The sequence below is a fragment of the Diospyros lotus genome, chromosome 2 (assembly GCF_014633365.1).
Source record: "Diospyros lotus cultivar Yz01 chromosome 2, ASM1463336v1, whole genome shotgun sequence".
Classification (NCBI taxonomy): domain Eukaryota; kingdom Viridiplantae; phylum Streptophyta; class Magnoliopsida; order Ericales; family Ebenaceae; genus Diospyros; species Diospyros lotus.
The window spans coordinates 8,939,774-8,959,356 of record NC_068339.1 but is presented as its reverse complement, the minus strand read 5'-3'; the positions used below and the strand labels follow the sequence as shown (position 1 = coordinate 8,959,356).

Here is a 19,583-nt window from a genome sequence, read left to right as displayed (position 1 = left end):
ATCATTTGTTATTAGTTTTTTTTACTTTTTTTAAAATAATTTATAATTAATCATAAATTAAATTTAAAATAATTGAATTTGAATCATTTCATTTATTATATTTATCCAAACAATTAAATTCTAAATGATTCACCTATCCAAACACAATTATAGTAAACTTCATTTCCCCTATCTAATAACATTTGATGGGTGACAAATTTGATAGGTTTTGATCATGCAAACCAACATTATGATTTTTTTTTTTTTTAAATTAGTTGGACAACTAAGATAATAGTGGCAAGGGTTTGATGTCATGTAAATACTATATTTGCATATTCCTAGTTCATAGCATTCCTGCCAAAGGAACAACTAAACAAGCAAAGACAAATGATAATGTTGTGGAATCCAAACTGCACCACTTGAGACAACAAATTTTTTGAACTTTGGCTTGTGTGGACAAAATTTGAACTCTTGGTTTGCAGACCTAACTAGTTACCAGTTGGCCTTTCTGGAAGATGCCCACATCCACCAAACAATGTTGCTTTAAATACTTTAAAGTTCAGCTAAATCAAGGGATCCATGTTGGGGGTGGCCTTTCTAAAATTATGGGTTCCTTGTAACATTAAAGAAATGGGAAATGGGTATGTTTGTCTTTACTTTATTGGGACAAAGAAGCCAAAAACAGTGACTTCAGTTTCCCCAAAATGAAAAAGGGTAATGACTCAGACATGGGGATGCCTTCAAACTATAGACCTTATCCCGTTACCTTGTAAATTGGGAAAGGTGGGGATATTGAGACCATGAAAAGAATTGGAAACGATAATGACAAAAACCCAAGGATAAGGACTTCCAACACAAAAACTAGTCATCACCTCCAATCCTGGATTTCTGACCTTGTAAAATATAACACCCTATCCTCCAAGTTTCTTCAATATAATACCATTTCTTTACACTTTACCCACTGAACCTTAACATGTACATAAATGCTCCCTCAAGTTAGGCCTGCTGGAAATATATATTACTAAGTCGTCTTCTTCTTCTTCTTCTTCTTCCTTGCCTTTGACCATGAAAATGGCTGGAGCAGATCAAGTTCATGAAGGCAAGGCACTCAAGAACAGTGAAGAGGCAGACTCTTGTAATCCTCATCAATGGATGACCATGAAACATGGCAATGATATAAGCAACTCAGCTTCCATTTCCTCCTCTGGAGATCCAACAAGTTCCGATATGTCATCAGATGTGATGGATGATGCAACATCATCATCATCATCACCTTCATATGGACCTCTATATGAATTATCAGAGCTCATGGCTCAACTCCCCATCAAGTGAGTGATCAGTAGTATAATCTCCATTACATTCAAACATACAAGTGTATAGCTGCAAATATATATATATTTGCATGTTTTCTATTTTTTTCCCCTTAATTTTAAGCTGAAAAGTGCATATTGATGTATGAGCAGGAGGGGTCTTTCCAAGTATTATCAAGGGAAGTCTCAAACATTTGCATCTTTAGGTTGTGTGAAGAGCCTGGAAGATCTTGCAAAGAAAGGAAGGCCATGCAGAAGGAAAATGAAGGCATGTAAGAGCTATGGAGGGGGATTGGATAATCGGATTCACAGTCCTAAGGCTACCATATCAAAGAAGAGTTCGAGGGTATCTTTTCTCTAATTGCAAGTCTTCTTTTCATGAACAGAGGAATTTCTAGTGTCCGAGCTTTGGAATTCACTTTGATAAATATGTCTTCTCTCCCGTTGCAGATATTGATTTGTCTAAGATGACTTATTTAGTGGATTATTTTTGAAAATTTGTTTCAAGATGTCCTGGTTCTATATAATAAGAAAAACAATTAAGATTCCTAAATTGAAAAAATTAGAACTAAATAGCATGTGTAAGAGGAGGATAGAATAAAAATCTTATTTAATTTATGTTTCAGACTACTATTACCATTACATTTTACGAATCTTCTACGATCTCTCCATATTTCTTTTACAATTGAGTAAATAATAAAATTCTTCAACCGAGTAAAATTACAAAGATTTATAATCATATATTCTATAATCTTATTATATTTCATAATATACTTATAATTACAAAGATTCATAATCATATTTTCCACAATCTCATTATAGTTCATAATATACTTAATAGTCATTATATTTCATAATATACTTAATAGCATGTGGGAAGAGGAGGATAGAATAAAAATAGATAACAAAAGGCTTTCATTATTTAGGGAATAAATTAGTAATAGAAGGGACGGAAACACAATTTTCATCTAGAGGTTATTTTTGGCCCCACTCGAATGGAGGAGGATAGATAAAATTTAAATAGATGAAAGAAAATTTATCATTCCATCCCCTTTCATATTTTTCCATTACTTCCTCAAATAAAGAGAAATATTTTCCTTTCAATTCTCAACTCTTCCAAAGGAGAAAAAATAGTTTAGTTTCCATTCCACTCCTTTTCATTTCATTCCATTATTAATCTCTCAAACAGAGCCCAAAAGAATTTTCCACTAAATAATTCTCTACCTCTTTGATTATAAACTTTCTCATTGTGTGGCATAAATGACATTGTCAAAAGGGTTAGATGCAAACTCTTGAGTAATTCTATTAGTGCCATTGTAAGCAAGACCAAAAACTCGTGTATATAACAATATAATCACAATCCATAATTGAAATTTTCGGGACTTTCTTTCTGCTAAATATCAGGCTCCAGCAGCACAATGTGAAGCAAAAGTTACAATATCAAATATCTTAAAGATATTTGTGTATAGAATCAAAATATTTAATAGTGTGCCCAATTAATCTTCATCCTAAAGTATCATATCTTGTACACAGGTGTGATACCAAGTAGATGGAAGCATTTTCTCATGACCACCGCAGTTGCTTCACAAATCAAGAGCCGGCTTGTCTCCTCGTCTGACCCAACCACCTGTAAAATTTTTAAAATATGATCAATCTCATCCAGAAAATGATATAACGTTTACACTATAGTTTTTGGGCCAAGAACATCTTCAGTTCCAAGTAATCAGCTGTGAATCAATTCCCTGTTCCACAAAACTCAATGAAGTCGAACATAGTTGCAATGAATGTGAAAGATCGAGGAAAAACTCATACCTGACAATTCGAATAAAATTTTGTGAAGTACTCTGATAAATTGTACAAATATTCGCAGAGAACATTTGGCAAAAGATTGGAGCAAGATTCCTCTACAACCTGATATGTGAAAGGATCACTAAATAAACATTCCATCTCAAGTAAGTTGTGTAGTTTAAGGACATGAATAATTGCAAGAAACGCTTTATTTTACGTGCATTTTTTTACCTCAGCAAACTGGAGTAAGTGAAGTCCCAATGTACGCTCATCTGGATGGCCCAAAACTATTGTCCCCGTCTGAATCGATCAAATAAACAAATATGAGAAACCAGGGAAACAAGAAAAAGGGAGAAGAACAGATTTTTATGTTCTTTTTCAGGGGGGAGGGGGTTTCTTGGGCTGGGGTTTGGGGGCAGCAATGAAATATCAATAGTTGATTTTTCTTTTTTATTTCTTGGCCAATTAAATTGTAACTACCACTGCCACTGCCCAGTGGTTCATTGGAAAAGAGCCGTTAACCAAGGTCGATGCAAGCATAAAATCAGAACTGGAAATTTAGAGCATGGGCTTAAAGGTCAGAATACACAAGTAGTGATTTGTTCAATTGATCACAGGTTTTAAAACAATAATAACAAAGTAGCTTAAGATAATTTATACCAAACCTGTATGGTAATAAAAACCTATAATTGGCAAATATATTCTAGAACCATGGTTTATCTCCATAGTTTTACTCCCATCCATGCTAGTAGATACTTGAGAGGGAAAAAATATTTTATTAGTAAAACAGAAAATCCAGAAGCCCTGTACAGTAGTGGATGGTTGCCAACACAATGCCCAAGTGTGATGTTCATGCGGTCACAGTAAAATGCCGATTCAGAAAAAAATTGTATCCAAGTTTACAATTAACTTCTCAAAATAGGTAGGACTACAGCAATAGTTAACTAAACAAAAGTCAGCTATTGACAGAAGGTCTAGCCACCATAAGAAATTAAGAACCAATGTAAAAGTAAAACAGAAAGCAAGAAAGTGGTTATGACTTAATGAGTGGTTCAAGTATAAAAGACATCTTACTTTTTTCAACTCCTCTATGTCTTTACCAGATTTCCTGATGATAGAACATATCCTGGCGTGTGCATAAAGCAAATAGACTGCAGTATTTCCCTGCTCATAAGACAGTAAAAGTAAGAAATGGATGCAGTGATGAAAGTAACTGTGCAGTGTCAGCAATATATCATGAAAGTAAAATGGAAACAAGAATCACGATGACTATTTAGTTAAGACCTTATCAAGCCAGCAAACCATAATAGCTAAAGCCAAAGATGAAAATAACTATATCACCAGATCAGTCTAGAGAGAGGGGAGGGGGGGGATCTTAGGGTCTAGGGGGATCTTATTCATGAGGGAAGGGAAAAACTAAGGACCTGGATAAGGTAAGTATATTCAGTAAATAATTCAATACAACAAATGTAACTCCCAATTCCACTTCATACAGCATAATGCCAAATGAGCAATCAGAAAATGCACCTTATCATTAAGCATCTGATCAAAATTAAACGTGTAATTGGTCAATCTGTTATTTTTCAGGTCAGCATACCTGCCAAGATAAACCAAAAGTTTAAAAAGACAATATTTTTATTCAGGTTAAAATTTATTGATGGACAGCAGGCAGAGGAGAAGAGGAGAAAAAGAAACAAACAAACCAGATGAAAGGAGAACTGAGAGGAAGAGGAAAATCAAATCTGTTCATGCTCAATAAATTAAAAATGTCCATAGTTTCAACTCCAAATACCCTCCTATATCTACAAAGAAAATGTAAGTCTACTGGGACTAAAAGAAAAACCTCCACCAGTGGATTCCTATTCACATTCGGTCCCAAACCCAGATAAAGGAGGGCTAGTAGACAAATAGTGTAAAACTTGTTGAAACAAAATAAAATTCTACTAGATATCATATGAATTATGTCAGCAGTGCATGAGGCTCCCTGCTTTGTGCAAGTAGGGGGAGAGTCATTTTTGTACACAAGCCTTACTGCCTTACCATTGCTTTATAAAGAAGTTTTCACAATTCAAACCCATGACATTTCAGTCACAAATGAGCAATCATACCACTGCTACCGAGGCTCACCTTCAAAGTTCTACCAAATACAAATTCTGGAAATAATGATCCTTCATTGATTAGGCCTTCATCTTCCTAAACCTTCTTTTCTCCTGAAATAGGTCCAAATTTCTTGATCCCTATAAATAACTATACTGAGTCAATACAAAATCCCTGTGACAATCAGTGTCATCTTAACTGCTGTCTACAAATGGGGACCCCTACCAGATCTCAATATCAATCCAACCCTAGTTTCTTAACCAAGCTCAAAATAACCAAACTCTGCTACACATTTCATAACAAAATTTTATTGATAACCACAATGTTACAACAAAATCTGCATGCAACAATTTTTACATCCATATAAATGCTTTTTCTTAAAACCTTGTAACAACTTGTTAATTAGGGTGAAATCTGCATGGACAATCAAAATAATAGACCATGTATTTACCCACAAGAATATTTAAAATAACAAAGAATTTGAAAAGCCCCCTTGCTAAAAACACTAAATAATAAACAAAGTTCCTCACACTTCTCTCACCGACATTATTGAACCATTTGAGCTTTATAACAAAGGATAAAATATGTCCTAGTTCCCATACTTGAGCCATGAACTGACAGCATGTATACATCGCATGAAATGACAGGAGCCAAAACATTAATTAAAAATTACCATTATCGAGTAAAATATTATGTGTAGATAAAATCTTACTTCACAGCCCCATAACCAACTGCCTCAGCAGTTTGCACAAGCTCCTCCTCTGTCCATTCATCAGCTTTGCCTGATGAAAGATTCAAAGAAATGTCATAATCAAATCTTGAGAACATCAAAGTTAGCCAATTAAAATATTTTGTTTTGTATAGCAGCTGAAGCACCATGGCTCTTTCTGAAGCAAAATGCATGAGACATGATTATGATGGTTCGCTCATGCAAGAAAAAGTCCAATAGAGGCTCTTGTGATGAGAATGGATGTGAAATGGAACAAGTTTTTAACAAAAGAGGTAGAGGAAGAGCAAGAGAAAGTTGGAGGGAGATTATTAGGTATAATATGATATGAATTTACAACCTAACAAAAGATAAGCCATATACAGAAATGATAGGCCCAGAAGAAAATTTGTGTAGCCGACCCCATATAGTAGGATTAAGACTTGATTTGTTGTTGTGTATAGAAATATAGAACCCCTGCCTCTAGAACCAAATGATGAATGTATTAATTGATAAGAAAAAATCAATGCTATTTCATATATGAGTTTATGCATGGAAAACATGCAAGAAAACAACCAAGTGAAAGATCATTTGTCATGGTACCTCGTTCAACAAGAGCTGCTTTACATCGACTCTTAGCTTCATCAAGTAAATCAACTAGTCGAACTATTTCAGTACTACGAGTTCTAAATCGTTTTCCATCTTCTCCAAGAACAAGACCAAAGCCAACATGGCTAGCTTTAGGGTACATATTTTCATCCACTGGAAACCAACCAGCACGCTTTACAGCCTGAAGAAGGGGAAACAAAAAGAAGAAGTACAAATCGTTACAGTACATTAACCCATCTTTCTAACATGAAATCAAGGCAAGGTATTAATACTAACAGTGAACACCATTTCAAAATGCTCTCGCTGTCCAACATCAGTAACATATATTATCCAATCAGCTTTTTCTTCATTAAGACGATACCTGCATATTAGAAGTAACTGGTTAAATTTAAATGCCTCACTCTAGCAAGAGTAACACATGAAAGGCACATCACACTCACATATTATTACAATGCAACAAAAAATAGTCATGAAAGTTAAACCAAGTGCTTCTCCCTTAATTAATTTGAACGCAAAGATTACATAAAGTAACTCTCTGTAGGAAAAGCAGGGGGTGAAAATATATAAACTGTGCAGGTCAAACATATATACATATATCATAGAGTATAGGCTACATAAAACATGGAAAACTATCTATGACAAAATGAAATGATGAGAATGATGGTGATCAATGTTAAAGTTCAAGAGACCAACCAAATTGCAGTAAGATCCGTTGAAGCATAGTTGAAACCCCCATCCTTCTTAACAACAATAAGAGGTATATTTTTCCCTTCAATAAAGATAACCTGTGCACCTTCACTCTCTTCAATTAAGCCCTTTTTACTCAATTCCTCTAAAACCCCAGGAATATATGGATTGTAGAAGCTTTCTCCCTAACAGAAAGGAAAAACAAAATAAATGCAATTAAGCTTCAAGTTCAGTATTGAAAATAATAATAATAATAATAATTTTGTATATGAGATTAATCATGTTGGGAGATAAAATTCAATAAGAAGGGAAACACGTGACAGCATCTCAAACTCCTTGCAAATTCACTGCCTCGAGCATAGCACATAAATTTGTGTAGAGAAAACAAGACAATGATAATATTTATTAAATAAACATCTATTGAGTATTGACACTGACCAGATTGGACCATTATTTAGTGCTAATATGACAACCAATTAAGTACCTTTTCCTCTATCTCAATTCCTAGCCGCTGATAAACTCTTTCATATCCTTTCCGACTAATTTCACAGATTTGTGTCCATGCCTTACGATACTTCTCTTCTCCAGCCTGTCACATAAGTCATGTACAGAATGAAAAATAAAATTATGAGAAATAAAGAAACCTCAAGGAGAGAATATCATTTGTCACATTGTCTCCCAAAATAAAAACAGCATTCATATTTTACAAACCAGTTTTTCTAGGATGATAAAGTAAATGAAAAGCTTGCAAGTTATCCTAGGAATGCAGAATTGACTAGAGTTAATCTCAGAAGTACTTGAGCCATTAAAGTAAATCACCTGGAGACTGACCACCGCCTGTTGTGCCCTCTCCTTGAATTGAGGATCACTGTCAAATCTTTGCTTTGAGGCCTTATAGAATGCCTAAATAGAGAAGCATTGAATTAAAATAGCTATACTCATTTTAATTGAATTCACGATTTCCTAGGAGGGAAAGTGTTTGAACTGTGTTGATTAGTAGTCTATGACAAAGATACGAAGCAATTGAGATAAAAACACTCCCGGATAAGAAGACATAATTATAAAAAAGGAAAATATTTGAATTCTATCAAAAATATTACCACATTTCATTAAGCTATTAAGAAAGAATTAGAAGGGGGGGAAACTAAACGGAGAAGTAATGACTTGAAATCCCATTTACGAAAATAAACTTGGCTTATCTGGGACACTGTGATATCATGTGTGAACAAAAAGTGAACATGTTCATATCATGTGGACTAATTAGTTACACTCAATTTCATTGACCGTATTTCTCTACCTGAAATAATGCATCAATGCTTAGCAGAAGAAGGTTCAACAGCTTCATCACCAGGTAAGGAACAAGCTCGTCTAGACTTAAAAAAAAGCATAAATAAATAAATGTCTGCAATAAAAATTACAGACTATTTGGTATTCTGCTCAAAGCAGCCCTAGCAAACCAGTGAGTTGCACTGTTTGACAATATCAAGCAATGTGGATATATTTTCATTTGAGTAAATACAGAAAACCATGTAATCTCTAAACTTTTTCTCACTCACCTCAAGATCTCCAATAGCTTGATCACTGGCAGCTTCCAAATTTGGTAACTTCTCAAAAAGATATTCAATCAGCATGCCAAACTGCAAACACACTTATCATCTTCAGGTTACACAGGATAATAGTGAAGCAATTAAAAATTAGAAGTACCTAAATAGACCTTTTAATATTTCAGACACCAAAAACATAACAATATAAAATCAACTTCTATATCAACAATAAAAAATTTCAGGGAAAAATTGTTTCACTTAGTGGAGTAACAAGACAAGTCTATCAGAGTTCGATCTTCTATCTCATACTAAGAAGTCTAAGTTGGCTGTACAACTCAAAACCATTCATGTCCAGAAACAATAAAATATCATCATTCACTGTCACAAGCTTTAATCCCACTACATGGTTGGCTACATAGATTATAACTCTCCAATCATTTAAAAAACATTATGAGTAAAGCTGGTACAATAATCGGAACATTTAGAATGGCATAAACTAAGAAGCATTGATAACACATAGGGTCACAACGGATATAGAACAGACATGAGATACGGCAACGGATATAGAACAGACATGAGATACGGCAATGGATATAGAACAGACATGAGATACGGCAATCTGTGAAGAAAAATAATATAGCAAGGATAAGGCAAAAGGAATAATATTTTTTCCCTTTTTTTATTAGTGTTCATGAACATAAAAAACAAAAATTACTGAAAATAACGAAAGAATAATATTAATCCAATATGAAGATACCTTGATTTTATAAAAATGATTATATAGAAAACTATCAAAAATACGGCTATTCTAATATAAACATACCATTAAATCCAAAATAATGATACTATCAACATCATGCAACATAAAAAAAAAAAAAGAAAAAAAAATACCTATTTTCATTGGAGTTGTGATTAGGTTCGATTATATTTTTTTATTCTTTACCAAAAAATTTATTGCACTTGCAGATTTTATCCCAAAAAAATTCTAAACACACTATTAAACAGCCCATTGTATTCTGAAATGTGTCCATGACATGTCTAACCCATGAACATGCATGTTTTTGTGTGTCATAGACATGTCTAAAAACAGAGTTAATAATAAAAAAATTTGGCATGCCATTTAGCATGTCTAAAACATATCCCACGGTACCCAATGAGTATACTTGTACAATATGTGTCAAACAAAGGTACAGCATCCTAAATGAAGTATCCCTGCTTCCTAGGGGATAAACAATGAACAAAAGCCATCGTCAAAATACAAAAAATATTTGGCACGATAGATATTTCAATGTGTCAAGCACAGGTAAAGCATCCTAAGTGAAGTAGTCATGCTTCCTAGAGTATAAACTGTGAACAAAAGCCACGTCAAAATCAAATAATTTTGACACAATACAGACTTTTAGACAACATAAAAGAAAGAGACAGAAGAGAGAGCATACTCACCTGTGTGCCCCAATCACCAACATGGTTTCTCCGTAGAACCTCAACATTTGAAAACTCCAGCATACGTGCAAGAGTGTCTCCAATAATAGTAGATCTTAAGTGGCCAACATGCATTTCTTTAGCAATGTTGGGTGAAGAAAAATCAACCACTGCTCTTTTGACTTGAAGTTTTGGTGCCCATGTCTCAATACCATTTATTAGCATCTTCTCAATGCTCTGCAGTAACAGGAACAAAGTTTAGAAATCCATATTCAGACACCATGTAAAATACATATCATCATTCTATTATTTTATGATACCTTTGCTATCCATTGCTTTGATAACACAACATTCACAAACCCAGGTCCCGCTATAGTGCATGATTCTATCATTTCCGACGCAGGTAAATTTTTCATAAGGGCCTTGACAAAGAGAAAAGGTAAAATATGGCTTAATGTCCCAATTTAACTCACACAAAGAAGAATGTAGATAATAACTAATTTCCTACAAACAAAAAGTACAACTAGGACTATTAGGAAACATCTGTATTGGTACCCGTCCAATTGGTTGGGGGCCTGTGAATTCTGAACCCTTGCCTTTTATTTTTGTCCATAAGCTCATGGCATTGTTGCTGCACCAGAATAAATTCCCAATTTAGCTGCTAGAAAGGGGACAAAGGAAATTCTTCAGCAAATATATGCAACCAAGAAATACCATTGGTAATCGCCAAATCTCGGATTGCATGCCGCAATCAGAGGCGCTACATCCACCTCACCAGGGACTGTTGCTCTAAGAGATGCTTCAAATAATTTTGCTAGCTGTTGCTTCAGATTTCCAACATTTTCCTCTTGCTATACAAAAGGTCATTATGCCAAAAATTAACTTGGTTAGCAAATAAACTGACAGCAACTTTACACAGTATGCACATACATGCATAGACAAATGCACATGTTTATGTATGTATGTATATAAATATTTCAAAATTACTTACAGCTGCCATTATCGATATTGTCTGCACTTTTGTAGCTGATAATAACCTTCTAGACGTTGCCCTCAGAATATCTGTCTAAGTTTCACAATGATTGAACAAAATTACAAAAGTACTTAAAGAGTTTGTTCCTAACAAGTAAGAGTGCATGAAAGAACAAAAATTGATATCCAAAACTATAGAGATGCAATGTCCTATTCATAACATGTACATGCAGAAATTATCACAGTAATGAATAGATAAATCATTAAGTAGGAGTTGTCCTTTCAAGCAAAGTTTGAGTGCCACTTCAAAAATATATACTTCAAGCAATACACTTGGACCATTTTTTACAAATATGTGTGCATTTTTTTCTGATATTTTCATCCAATCAAAGAGCTAACAACCTTACATTCCATTTGGATTGAGGTTTGGAGGAAAAAATAAGTGATTGGGTTGTTTGGATAATTTCTTAAGCATTTTCCTTTCCCTTCATTTCTTTCTAGTTTTAAGAGTAAATGAAGGGAAAGTAAGTATTCATTTATTTATTTTTTAAATATCAACTATATCCTAAATGATATGTTACAAAATTTTAATTATATATTGTCTATTTACCTCGATCATTTCACTTTTTATTATAATTTCCTTCCAACCAAATAAGACATTTTCTTACTTCCCCTCCTCTAACCCCAAAAAGAAAACGATAAAACCCCTTTATTTTCCTTCCTTTCCCTTCACCTCTTTCTATAGTTTCTGCATTCCTTCACTTCAATCCAAACATATTGTAAGCTACAGTCTGTTCATCCTGTTTTCCTATTTCATCTTCCTTCTTTTGCTTCGAGATATTCTAGTTCCAAGCATAGCTTCAACTTCTAGAAACTTCTTTAAACATAACAAAATTCTAACTAAACAAATCCAGCAGATGATAAACAACGGGGAATAACAAATCGAAAAGATACAAGATTTCAATATGAGCCAGCACGTTTAATGTGAAAGCAAGAATGAGAAAGTGAAACACTTCAACAACAGAAACCAAAACACACTCAATAGCCAAATACCCGAAATCTCAATCTGAGCCACAGCAATCATATATACATATTCAACTACGGGTATATCACATGGATAAGCACATTCCAGTACAACGAAAATGAAGAACAGAAACAGGAAATAAGAGAAATTATCGCTTCAAAACAAAGCAAATAGGGAGCTTCAGAGACTTTTGGCTTACGGGCTGTAGAGAGAGAAGGTGGAGAATAAAAGAGAGGAAGGCGACTGAAATTTAGAGAGAGAAATTGGGGAGAAGGAGAAACTGGCGGAAGTAAAAGGGCCAATGTGCCATTCATCTTCTTTATTGAAACCCCTTTTGCTCTGTGCTCGTTACACTAGGGTTTCCGTCCGGGGCATTGGTTATTACTTATTAGTGCCGTTCTCCACCTCCACGTTGTGTTACGGCTGTCTATAGCCCAATGACTCGCTGACACATCAGCATAATGCCCACGCTGCCTGCAAACACTTCAGGGTCGGGTCGGAATGTTGATCGTTTGTTCCTAATATCCAGATCCACCTTCAAATATGCCTCTCATTTGAGATGCAGAAGTAGTGGATCACTACTTCAATAAATATGTAATATTTAATATTAAAGTTAAAAATTAACTAAGAAACATGCTGAGAGGCTGTTGCACCCGAACCCCTTCGATTTCCATGTGGGCTTAAATTAAGCCCAATCTATCTATCTTTTTAAATAATTTGGGCCTAGTAAGCCTATTAGGCTCACCTTAAAATATTTGGACCTGTTCTTTTACGCACAATTCAAATTCTCAATTCTTTGGATCAATTTCATGAAGCCCAATAGATCTATTTAGGATGATTAAAGCCCATTTCTCATCCTCCCAAATTCCTCTTAGCTTTAATTGCCAGTTTCTCATGCCACAGTCCTCAGTCCGGTCGGGCTTTAATTTACTCATAATTGAGTAATGCATCACATTTTTGTGTTTTTAGATGAAAATGTAAAATTTTTCACCTTAAAGTCCCTCGCAGTTCAGTTTCAAGATTTCTGTAGGAGAGGTTAATCATGGAACCAAATAGCGAGATTCGAACACGGGACCTGTGACTAGTAATATAGCGGTTAAAATTCATGACTTTTTGGAACCAATATATGTACGGTCTCAACTACTAGCTTATGTCCATGGGAGCTACATTTTTGTGTTGTTAGTGGATGCAATTATAATGCATTACAAGGGGTGTTACAAATAACATTATTAAATGATATATTCAATTTTTATTTTAAATAATCATGTCAAATCTGATAATAAATTCAAAATAATACAAAGTCTTCATTATTATTATTTTCTCCTCAAGCAGGAAAGAAACACTCAAATGATGAGAAATATAAGATGCTACCACTCTTGCCATTTTAGTCTTTCGTGTTCTTATTTTCCGAAATTAGCTTCTTCTTCTTTTTTTTATCTCCTTTTTGTTTAGAAGATATAAATAAATAAATAAAAGTTATGGCACAACACCAATATTCAGTGGCATTTCATTTGGCTGCATGTAGATTATTATCTGGTGCGACGATTCTTCCTCTTGTCGTTTCCATCAGGCCATCATGCATGTCAGACTCCACCACACGATCGCAGATGGACGGACCTGATAGCAGCCTTTCGGTGTTCCAGTCTAAACATGTAACGCTTACGATGGAAAGTACAATCGTTTGAAGCCAATTATAGCTGCCAAACGGATGGGTACAACATGCAGTGGAATATTGTAACTCCATTCACGGGCACCAACAATAACCAGACCAAAAGGCAAAAGCTCAAATCCATCTTAGAAACTAACAACTCTGTGACCAGAAACAGTTTCTTCCTTGGGAATCCCCCTTTGGTTGGTGTGGTGCCCTCAATTTCATCTCCACACATGTTAGTGGAGGAAGCACCCGTGACGCCCCTTTCCATGTCATCCCTTCCTACCTTTTTTATTTAAACTGTTTGGACGATACCCTCTTAATACTCTCACAAATTTATATGAATACTTTTATAAATAAAAGAATTTATTTTGATAATGTCTTCCACAAAAATGCATCACTCACCTTCAACTACAACTGGTGTCAAGGAGGAGCAGAGCAGTCCTGAATCTGATTGTTTGGATAACGCGCGGTCACTCACTTGTGTTTTTTTTCTTAGCAAAATGGTCTTTTCTTATCTTAGAATAAAAATGTGTGAAACTAATCAAAAGAAGGGGGAAATACTTGTACGATATTCAATCGACTTTAATCACATTAGACAATCATTGTTACTTGTGACCGTATGAGATAAATGAATCTCTCTCTCTCTCTCTCTCTCTCTGTATATATATGTGTGTGTGTGAAGCTATAGCTAGTTGAATTGCACAGCATTCCCCTAATTCTTACCCTATTCTCAAATTCATTCATATGTCTAATTTCAGACACATTCTGGGTAGTAGTAGTAGTACTACTATCATTCTGATTCTAGTGCTTCAAAATGCAAGCGAAACACTTGGCCACAGCAAGGGCATTAGGCCGGGAAGAACTTCAGGGAAGGAGCTAACAGAAAACATGACACAAGTGCAGTTATCAGAGCAACAGTTCCTGAAATGGGTGAGGTTCGTGGGCAGCCTCAAGCACTCCCTCTTCAGAACCGCCAAGAACAAGCTCTCCCCCTCCTACACCCTCACCGTTGACAAGAATCCGGCCGCCGGAGACTTCACCACCATCCAGGCCGCCATTGATTCCCTCCCTTTCGTCAATCTCTTCAGAGTCGTCATCAAGGTTCACGCCGGAGTTTACTCGTACGCGTGACATTGATGATTTAAGCTTAAGCTCCGAGTGGAGCAATTTAGTGATTTTTGTTGGTTGTGATTCTTAGAATGATATACATATATATATAATCCAGATGTGGGTTTTACAGGGAGAAGGTCAGTATACCTCCGTTGAAGTCGTTTGTGACCGTACAAGGAGCAGGAGCAGAGAAGACGATAGTTCAATGGGGAGATACGGCCATGACGAGGGGGCCAAATGGGAAGCCACTGGGGACATTTGCTTCTGCAACTTTTGCTGTGAACGCTCCATATTTCATCGCCAAGAACATCACTTTCAAGGTTCCTTCAATGTCTCTCCTCGCTCGATCTCTCCTCTCTCCACGGCAACAGCCAACAAGATTAGCATTATTACCATATCATGTGACTCTTAAATATTTATTATATACAATTGACTAAATTAATTACTTTTTAACTCTCAAATTATCTTTTGTTCATTAATTGTCGTATCTTTTATAATCCATCTCGTGCCTAATAATTCTTTTTATCAATTTATGTCTTCTTCTATTTCTATTTTATTTTTATTATTATTAAATATATAATCAACTTATTTACAAAAAAACTTTATTAATCTTATATTCACATGAAACTTTATTCCATACACATAACTTTTTCTAAGAATTTTACAATAATAAATAAAATCTAAATCTCATGCACATAATTTTTAATTCGTCAATTATATATTTTTAAATATAACCATATTTTTCATAAAACCCTTAAGCTTTTATTTGTATGCATCTTTGTTTTATTCAACTTATTCTCCTAATGTCATGTGAACTTTTATTGACCAAATTATATTATACTGATAGTCTTATGGTTTGAAAAATTGGAAAACGTATAATATTTGCTAAAAAATTGAAATGATGTACAGAACACAACGCCACTTCCAGCACCAGGAGCAATGGGGGCGCAAGCAGTGGCGTTCAGAATATCAGCGGATACAGCAGCGTTTGTGGGTTGTAGATTCCTGGGAGCACAGGATACACTGTACGATCATGTGGGCAGGCATTACTACAAGGATTGCTACATCGAGGGCTCTGTCGATTTCATCTTTGGCAATGCCCTCTCTCTGTTCGAGGTTTTGCCTCACTTGATTCTTCCTTCTTCTCCTTCCCTTCCCTTCCCTTCCCTTCCCTTAACACAATCTCAAAACTTATGAGTTTAATCTTTTAGACCAAAAAAAAAAAAAAGTCTTTAACGATTCAACAATTTACAGGGGTGCCAGGTACACGCGATAGCGCGGGTGACGGGGGCGGTGACGGCGCAGGGGAGGAAGAGCCTGCTGGAAGAATCGGGGTTCTCGTTTGTGCGGTGCAAGGTGACGGGGTCGGGGGCCCTGTATCTGGGGCGGGCATGGGGTCCCTTCTCCAGGGTTGTCTTTGCCTACACCTATATGGACAACATCATCATCCCTCAAGGCTGGCATAACTGGGGTGATCCCAACAGAGAATTGTAAGCTCTCTCTCTCTCTCTCTCTCTCTCTATATATATATATGCATGTGGATTCAACATACTGATATTGATGGAACACTAGTAGAGACAGGTATCTAGATTTTTATGTTGGTTTCTCTGAACGATTAAGCTCTGTGGAAGGACAAATAATATTAAGAAGTTGTTTGATAGAGTTTTTAGGTACAGTTTTTTTTTTTTGTCCTTTTTGGAGTTAAAAAATAAACTTTGTTCTGTTTTTACCATTTTGGAAATAAAAACTAAATAGGGTGTTTTAACCATCAATAGTTTATAAGGGAGATTTTAAGTCTATTATTATTGAATTCTAATAGGACTCAACAGTATTATATCAAATCAAATTAAAACCACTACTAATTGATTGTGAGTGAGGAGGAGAGTGTTTTAAGAGTAATCAATTTGGGATTTGAGAGGAGGACAATTTGTGATAATATAACCTCACATAGATAGGATAGTTTATTAAGCAAATATGTTTTTTTGATTAATATTGACTTAAGTGAGGTTATAATACAATATTTCTGAGGTGGCCATTGGCCAAGGAATCAGCAGGGGCCAGGGCATGCCAAAAAAGAACACTGGCCCCCCACCTTCCCATGGCTGCATATTCTCCACTCCACCTTGCTAATTTTAGAAAAATATTATCAAACTTTATGTAAAATATTGTGCCAATGGTCTTTCCTTATTTATGATCCACTTTTGATGATGGATTTTCTTTTTTCACAATAAATAAATATTTACAAATTAAATCAGCTTTCATTAAAATTTTATTCATATATTATTTCAAATAAACAAGATATAAGAGACACAATTAAGATGGTTTAATTCTCATATAAAGAAGTTAGAAGAAGTTAAATGGAATGAAAAAGAATTTAGTAGAAAGGGTAGAGTAAGATTTAAAAAAAAAATCATAAATAAAATAAATGATATGAATGAGTATACATAATAAAATAAAATCTTAATATATTGTTGCGGTTGTTACTTAATTACCCAGAGTAAGTACCCAATTAAAGTGAAATCAAATGTATATGGTTGTGATAAATTATATAATATAATATATGGTTAATTTTGGTGGCAGGACCGTGTTCTATGGACAGTACAAGTGCACAGGGCCAGGGGCACGTTTTGCAGGAAGAGTGTCGTGGTCAAGAGAGCTCACCGACGAGGAAGCCAAGCCTTTTATTTCACTTAGCTTCGTTGATGGCGCTGAATGGATCAAATTGTAGTAAAATAGGACGTGAACATCAGTGAAATGATGATGCATTAATTCATCGAAATTAGTCCGAATTGGGCAGCTGAGGAGGAGGCAACGCAAACAGTCAATAAGCATATATAATAACCCATGCAAGGATGGATGGATCCTTGAGACTTTTTTATGCGCCGTCAGCAGCTGCTGCTGCCCAATTAGTACTCCCCCTCCGGTATAATTATCATTATCCGTAATAAGATTCCTGATTTGATAAAGCCAAACGAATTTAAAAGCCCACCTCCCTCAAAACTACTCCTTGCTCTGCTTAAGATATCGCCGGCACGACGGTGGTCGCCGGAAAATGATATCTGTAGGTGTTGGTGTCACCAAATAGCAAATAGCAGCGTTTGAAGCCTCAAATGATTGTAGGTCTTTGCTCGTTGGCATTTATTATAGATAGATAGATAGATGGTTGGGCCAAGTCTCAATAAATATGGTAAAGCACACATTTGTTGTTATACCTAATAATGTATTTATTTCTATATTGCATTGTTCAATAAAGAAATTCACTGATTGCACATTTTGTGATTTTGATGAATTTTAAAATTAATTTTCATTAATGCTATAACAATTTTTAGTAAGAGTAAATAATAGTTAAAAATAATAAATTTATTCACATTCCAAGTTACGTTATATATATATAAATAATATCCTACACTAACTCAAGAGAAGGTGAAAGCCTTGCCTTCTGGCTTCTACTACTATGAAGCTAATAGTCAAGTCAACAACATTCAATTATATTATGTATTTAATTTAAATTTCAAACTGATATGGGATTTATAAGATATTTCAAAATCACTCCATCTTCCAATCCTGATAGTTGGGCCTTAACTGGGCTACGCTTAGGCCCAGCATTTCACAAACACCCTGTAGAACAATGATGGGAGAAGCTGACGGCCTTCAACATCATATCTGGGCCTTAAAAGGGCCGGGTAGAGGTTCAGTAGCACAAAGTTGGGCCCTGAAAATACAATCATGCCCTGCTGAACTCCGTTAGGTACCGTTGCCTTCTTAGATTGTTGTTGTATTAGTTTTAATTATTTTAATTAACAGTGAATGAATACAAATTATTTTGAGAAAAATAAAGATACACACAATAGTGGGAGGGAGGACCCCTCCAGCACTTAGAAAGTTGCTGGGGACAGAGAGGATAAAGGAGAGGAAAGAAAAAAAAAAAAACTATAGTTATATCAAACAAATTAAGTTTTCGTTCTTCAGCAAAAAAGAAAAATTGAAAATAAAGAACTAAAAAGATCTATCGGGTAAATATTTAAAAAGTTAAAACTAAAACGAATTCATATAATGTATATGTTTTATGGTAAATGGTAAAGCCTTCGACTGTCTGTATATTCTTGGAAGTATATCATATCGCAAATGGGCCCAACTAAAATACTGAAGCCTGATTCTTTCTGGCCCAAATACAAAAGTCACAAATCACATCCATATCTAATAAAAAAATGGGCAGATGATTAAACAATAATCTATGTAATAGGGAACAAATTAATTTTCCTTTTGGGGAAGATATATTTTTGAAACTCCAAGTTGGGGAGATATAATAATTATAACCCACATGCCTATGGAGCACTAGGGCGCATATATAGTGTGAATATTAATTAATTAATTAAAAAATACTAATGGGTTATGGCTTATGATCCAGCTGAATCTATGGTAGTGGGGCAGAGACTGTCGGGGCAAGAGGGGGTAGGAGAAGATGGGAGAGTGATTGAAGGCTAAGATGCTAGGAATGTATGTAGATGTTATGTGGGAGAGAGAGCTGCTCCTCCTCCTCCTCCTGGGAAACATCCCATGAATTCACTTCTCATATTTATATAATTATTCTATATGAAAGAAAAGAAACTGATGATCATGGAACCAGCACAGCCCTAGCTACTATTGCAAAGCTGCTGTGCTGCTGCTCATCAGAAAGAGA

The 19,583-nt window shown here is 35.1% G+C and overlaps 2 protein-coding genes across 10 annotated transcripts; one reads left to right on the top strand and one right to left on the bottom strand.

Annotated features, from left to right (window-relative positions):
• Positions 1–858: 858 nt before the first annotated feature.
• Positions 859–18,166, top strand: LOC127795034 (probable pectinesterase 53). 5 transcript variants are annotated; one of them, XM_052326448.1, is made up of 8 exons: positions 1,500–1,635; positions 3,160–3,241; positions 4,721–4,892; positions 14,551–14,913; positions 15,033–15,222; positions 15,812–16,018; positions 16,157–16,392; positions 17,483–18,166. In XM_052326448.1, exons 4-8 carry the CDS (start codon positions 14,681–14,683, stop codon positions 17,628–17,630), a joined length of 1,014 nt encoding a protein of 337 aa, XP_052182408.1. In that variant the 5' UTR covers positions 1,500–1,635; positions 3,160–3,241; positions 4,721–4,892; positions 14,551–14,680; the 3' UTR covers positions 17,631–18,166. The 5 variants fall into 5 exon arrangements, with proteins under 5 accessions (XP_052182405.1, XP_052182404.1, XP_052182408.1 ...); XM_052326445.1 differs by lacking the exons at positions 3,160–3,241; positions 4,721–4,892 and adding an exon at positions 859–1,307 and having other exon boundaries at positions 1,496–1,635; XM_052326444.1 differs by lacking the exons at positions 3,160–3,241; positions 4,721–4,892 and adding an exon at positions 868–1,307 and having other exon boundaries at positions 1,443–1,635.
• Positions 2,641–12,504, bottom strand: LOC127795033 (arginine--tRNA ligase, chloroplastic/mitochondrial-like). 5 transcript variants are annotated; one of them, XM_052326441.1, is made up of 18 exons: positions 12,338–12,504; positions 11,134–11,208; positions 10,857–10,993; positions 10,698–10,773; positions 10,463–10,564; positions 10,164–10,379; positions 8,733–8,813; positions 7,996–8,079; positions 7,661–7,765; positions 7,183–7,361; positions 6,766–6,850; positions 6,484–6,670; positions 5,887–5,956; positions 4,605–4,674; positions 4,152–4,241; positions 3,309–3,377; positions 3,102–3,200; positions 2,641–2,916 (listed from the first exon to the last, which is right to left on the bottom strand). In XM_052326441.1, exons 2-18 carry the CDS (start codon positions 11,140–11,142, stop codon positions 2,806–2,808), a joined length of 1,770 nt encoding a protein of 589 aa, XP_052182401.1. In that variant the 5' UTR covers positions 11,143–11,208; positions 12,338–12,504; the 3' UTR covers positions 2,641–2,805. The 5 variants fall into 5 exon arrangements, 4 of the variants coding, with proteins under 4 accessions (XP_052182401.1, XP_052182400.1, XP_052182399.1 ...); XM_052326440.1 differs by having other exon boundaries at positions 11,134–11,204; XM_052326439.1 differs by having other exon boundaries at positions 12,327–12,502.
• Positions 18,167–19,583: the final 1,417 nt, after the last annotated feature.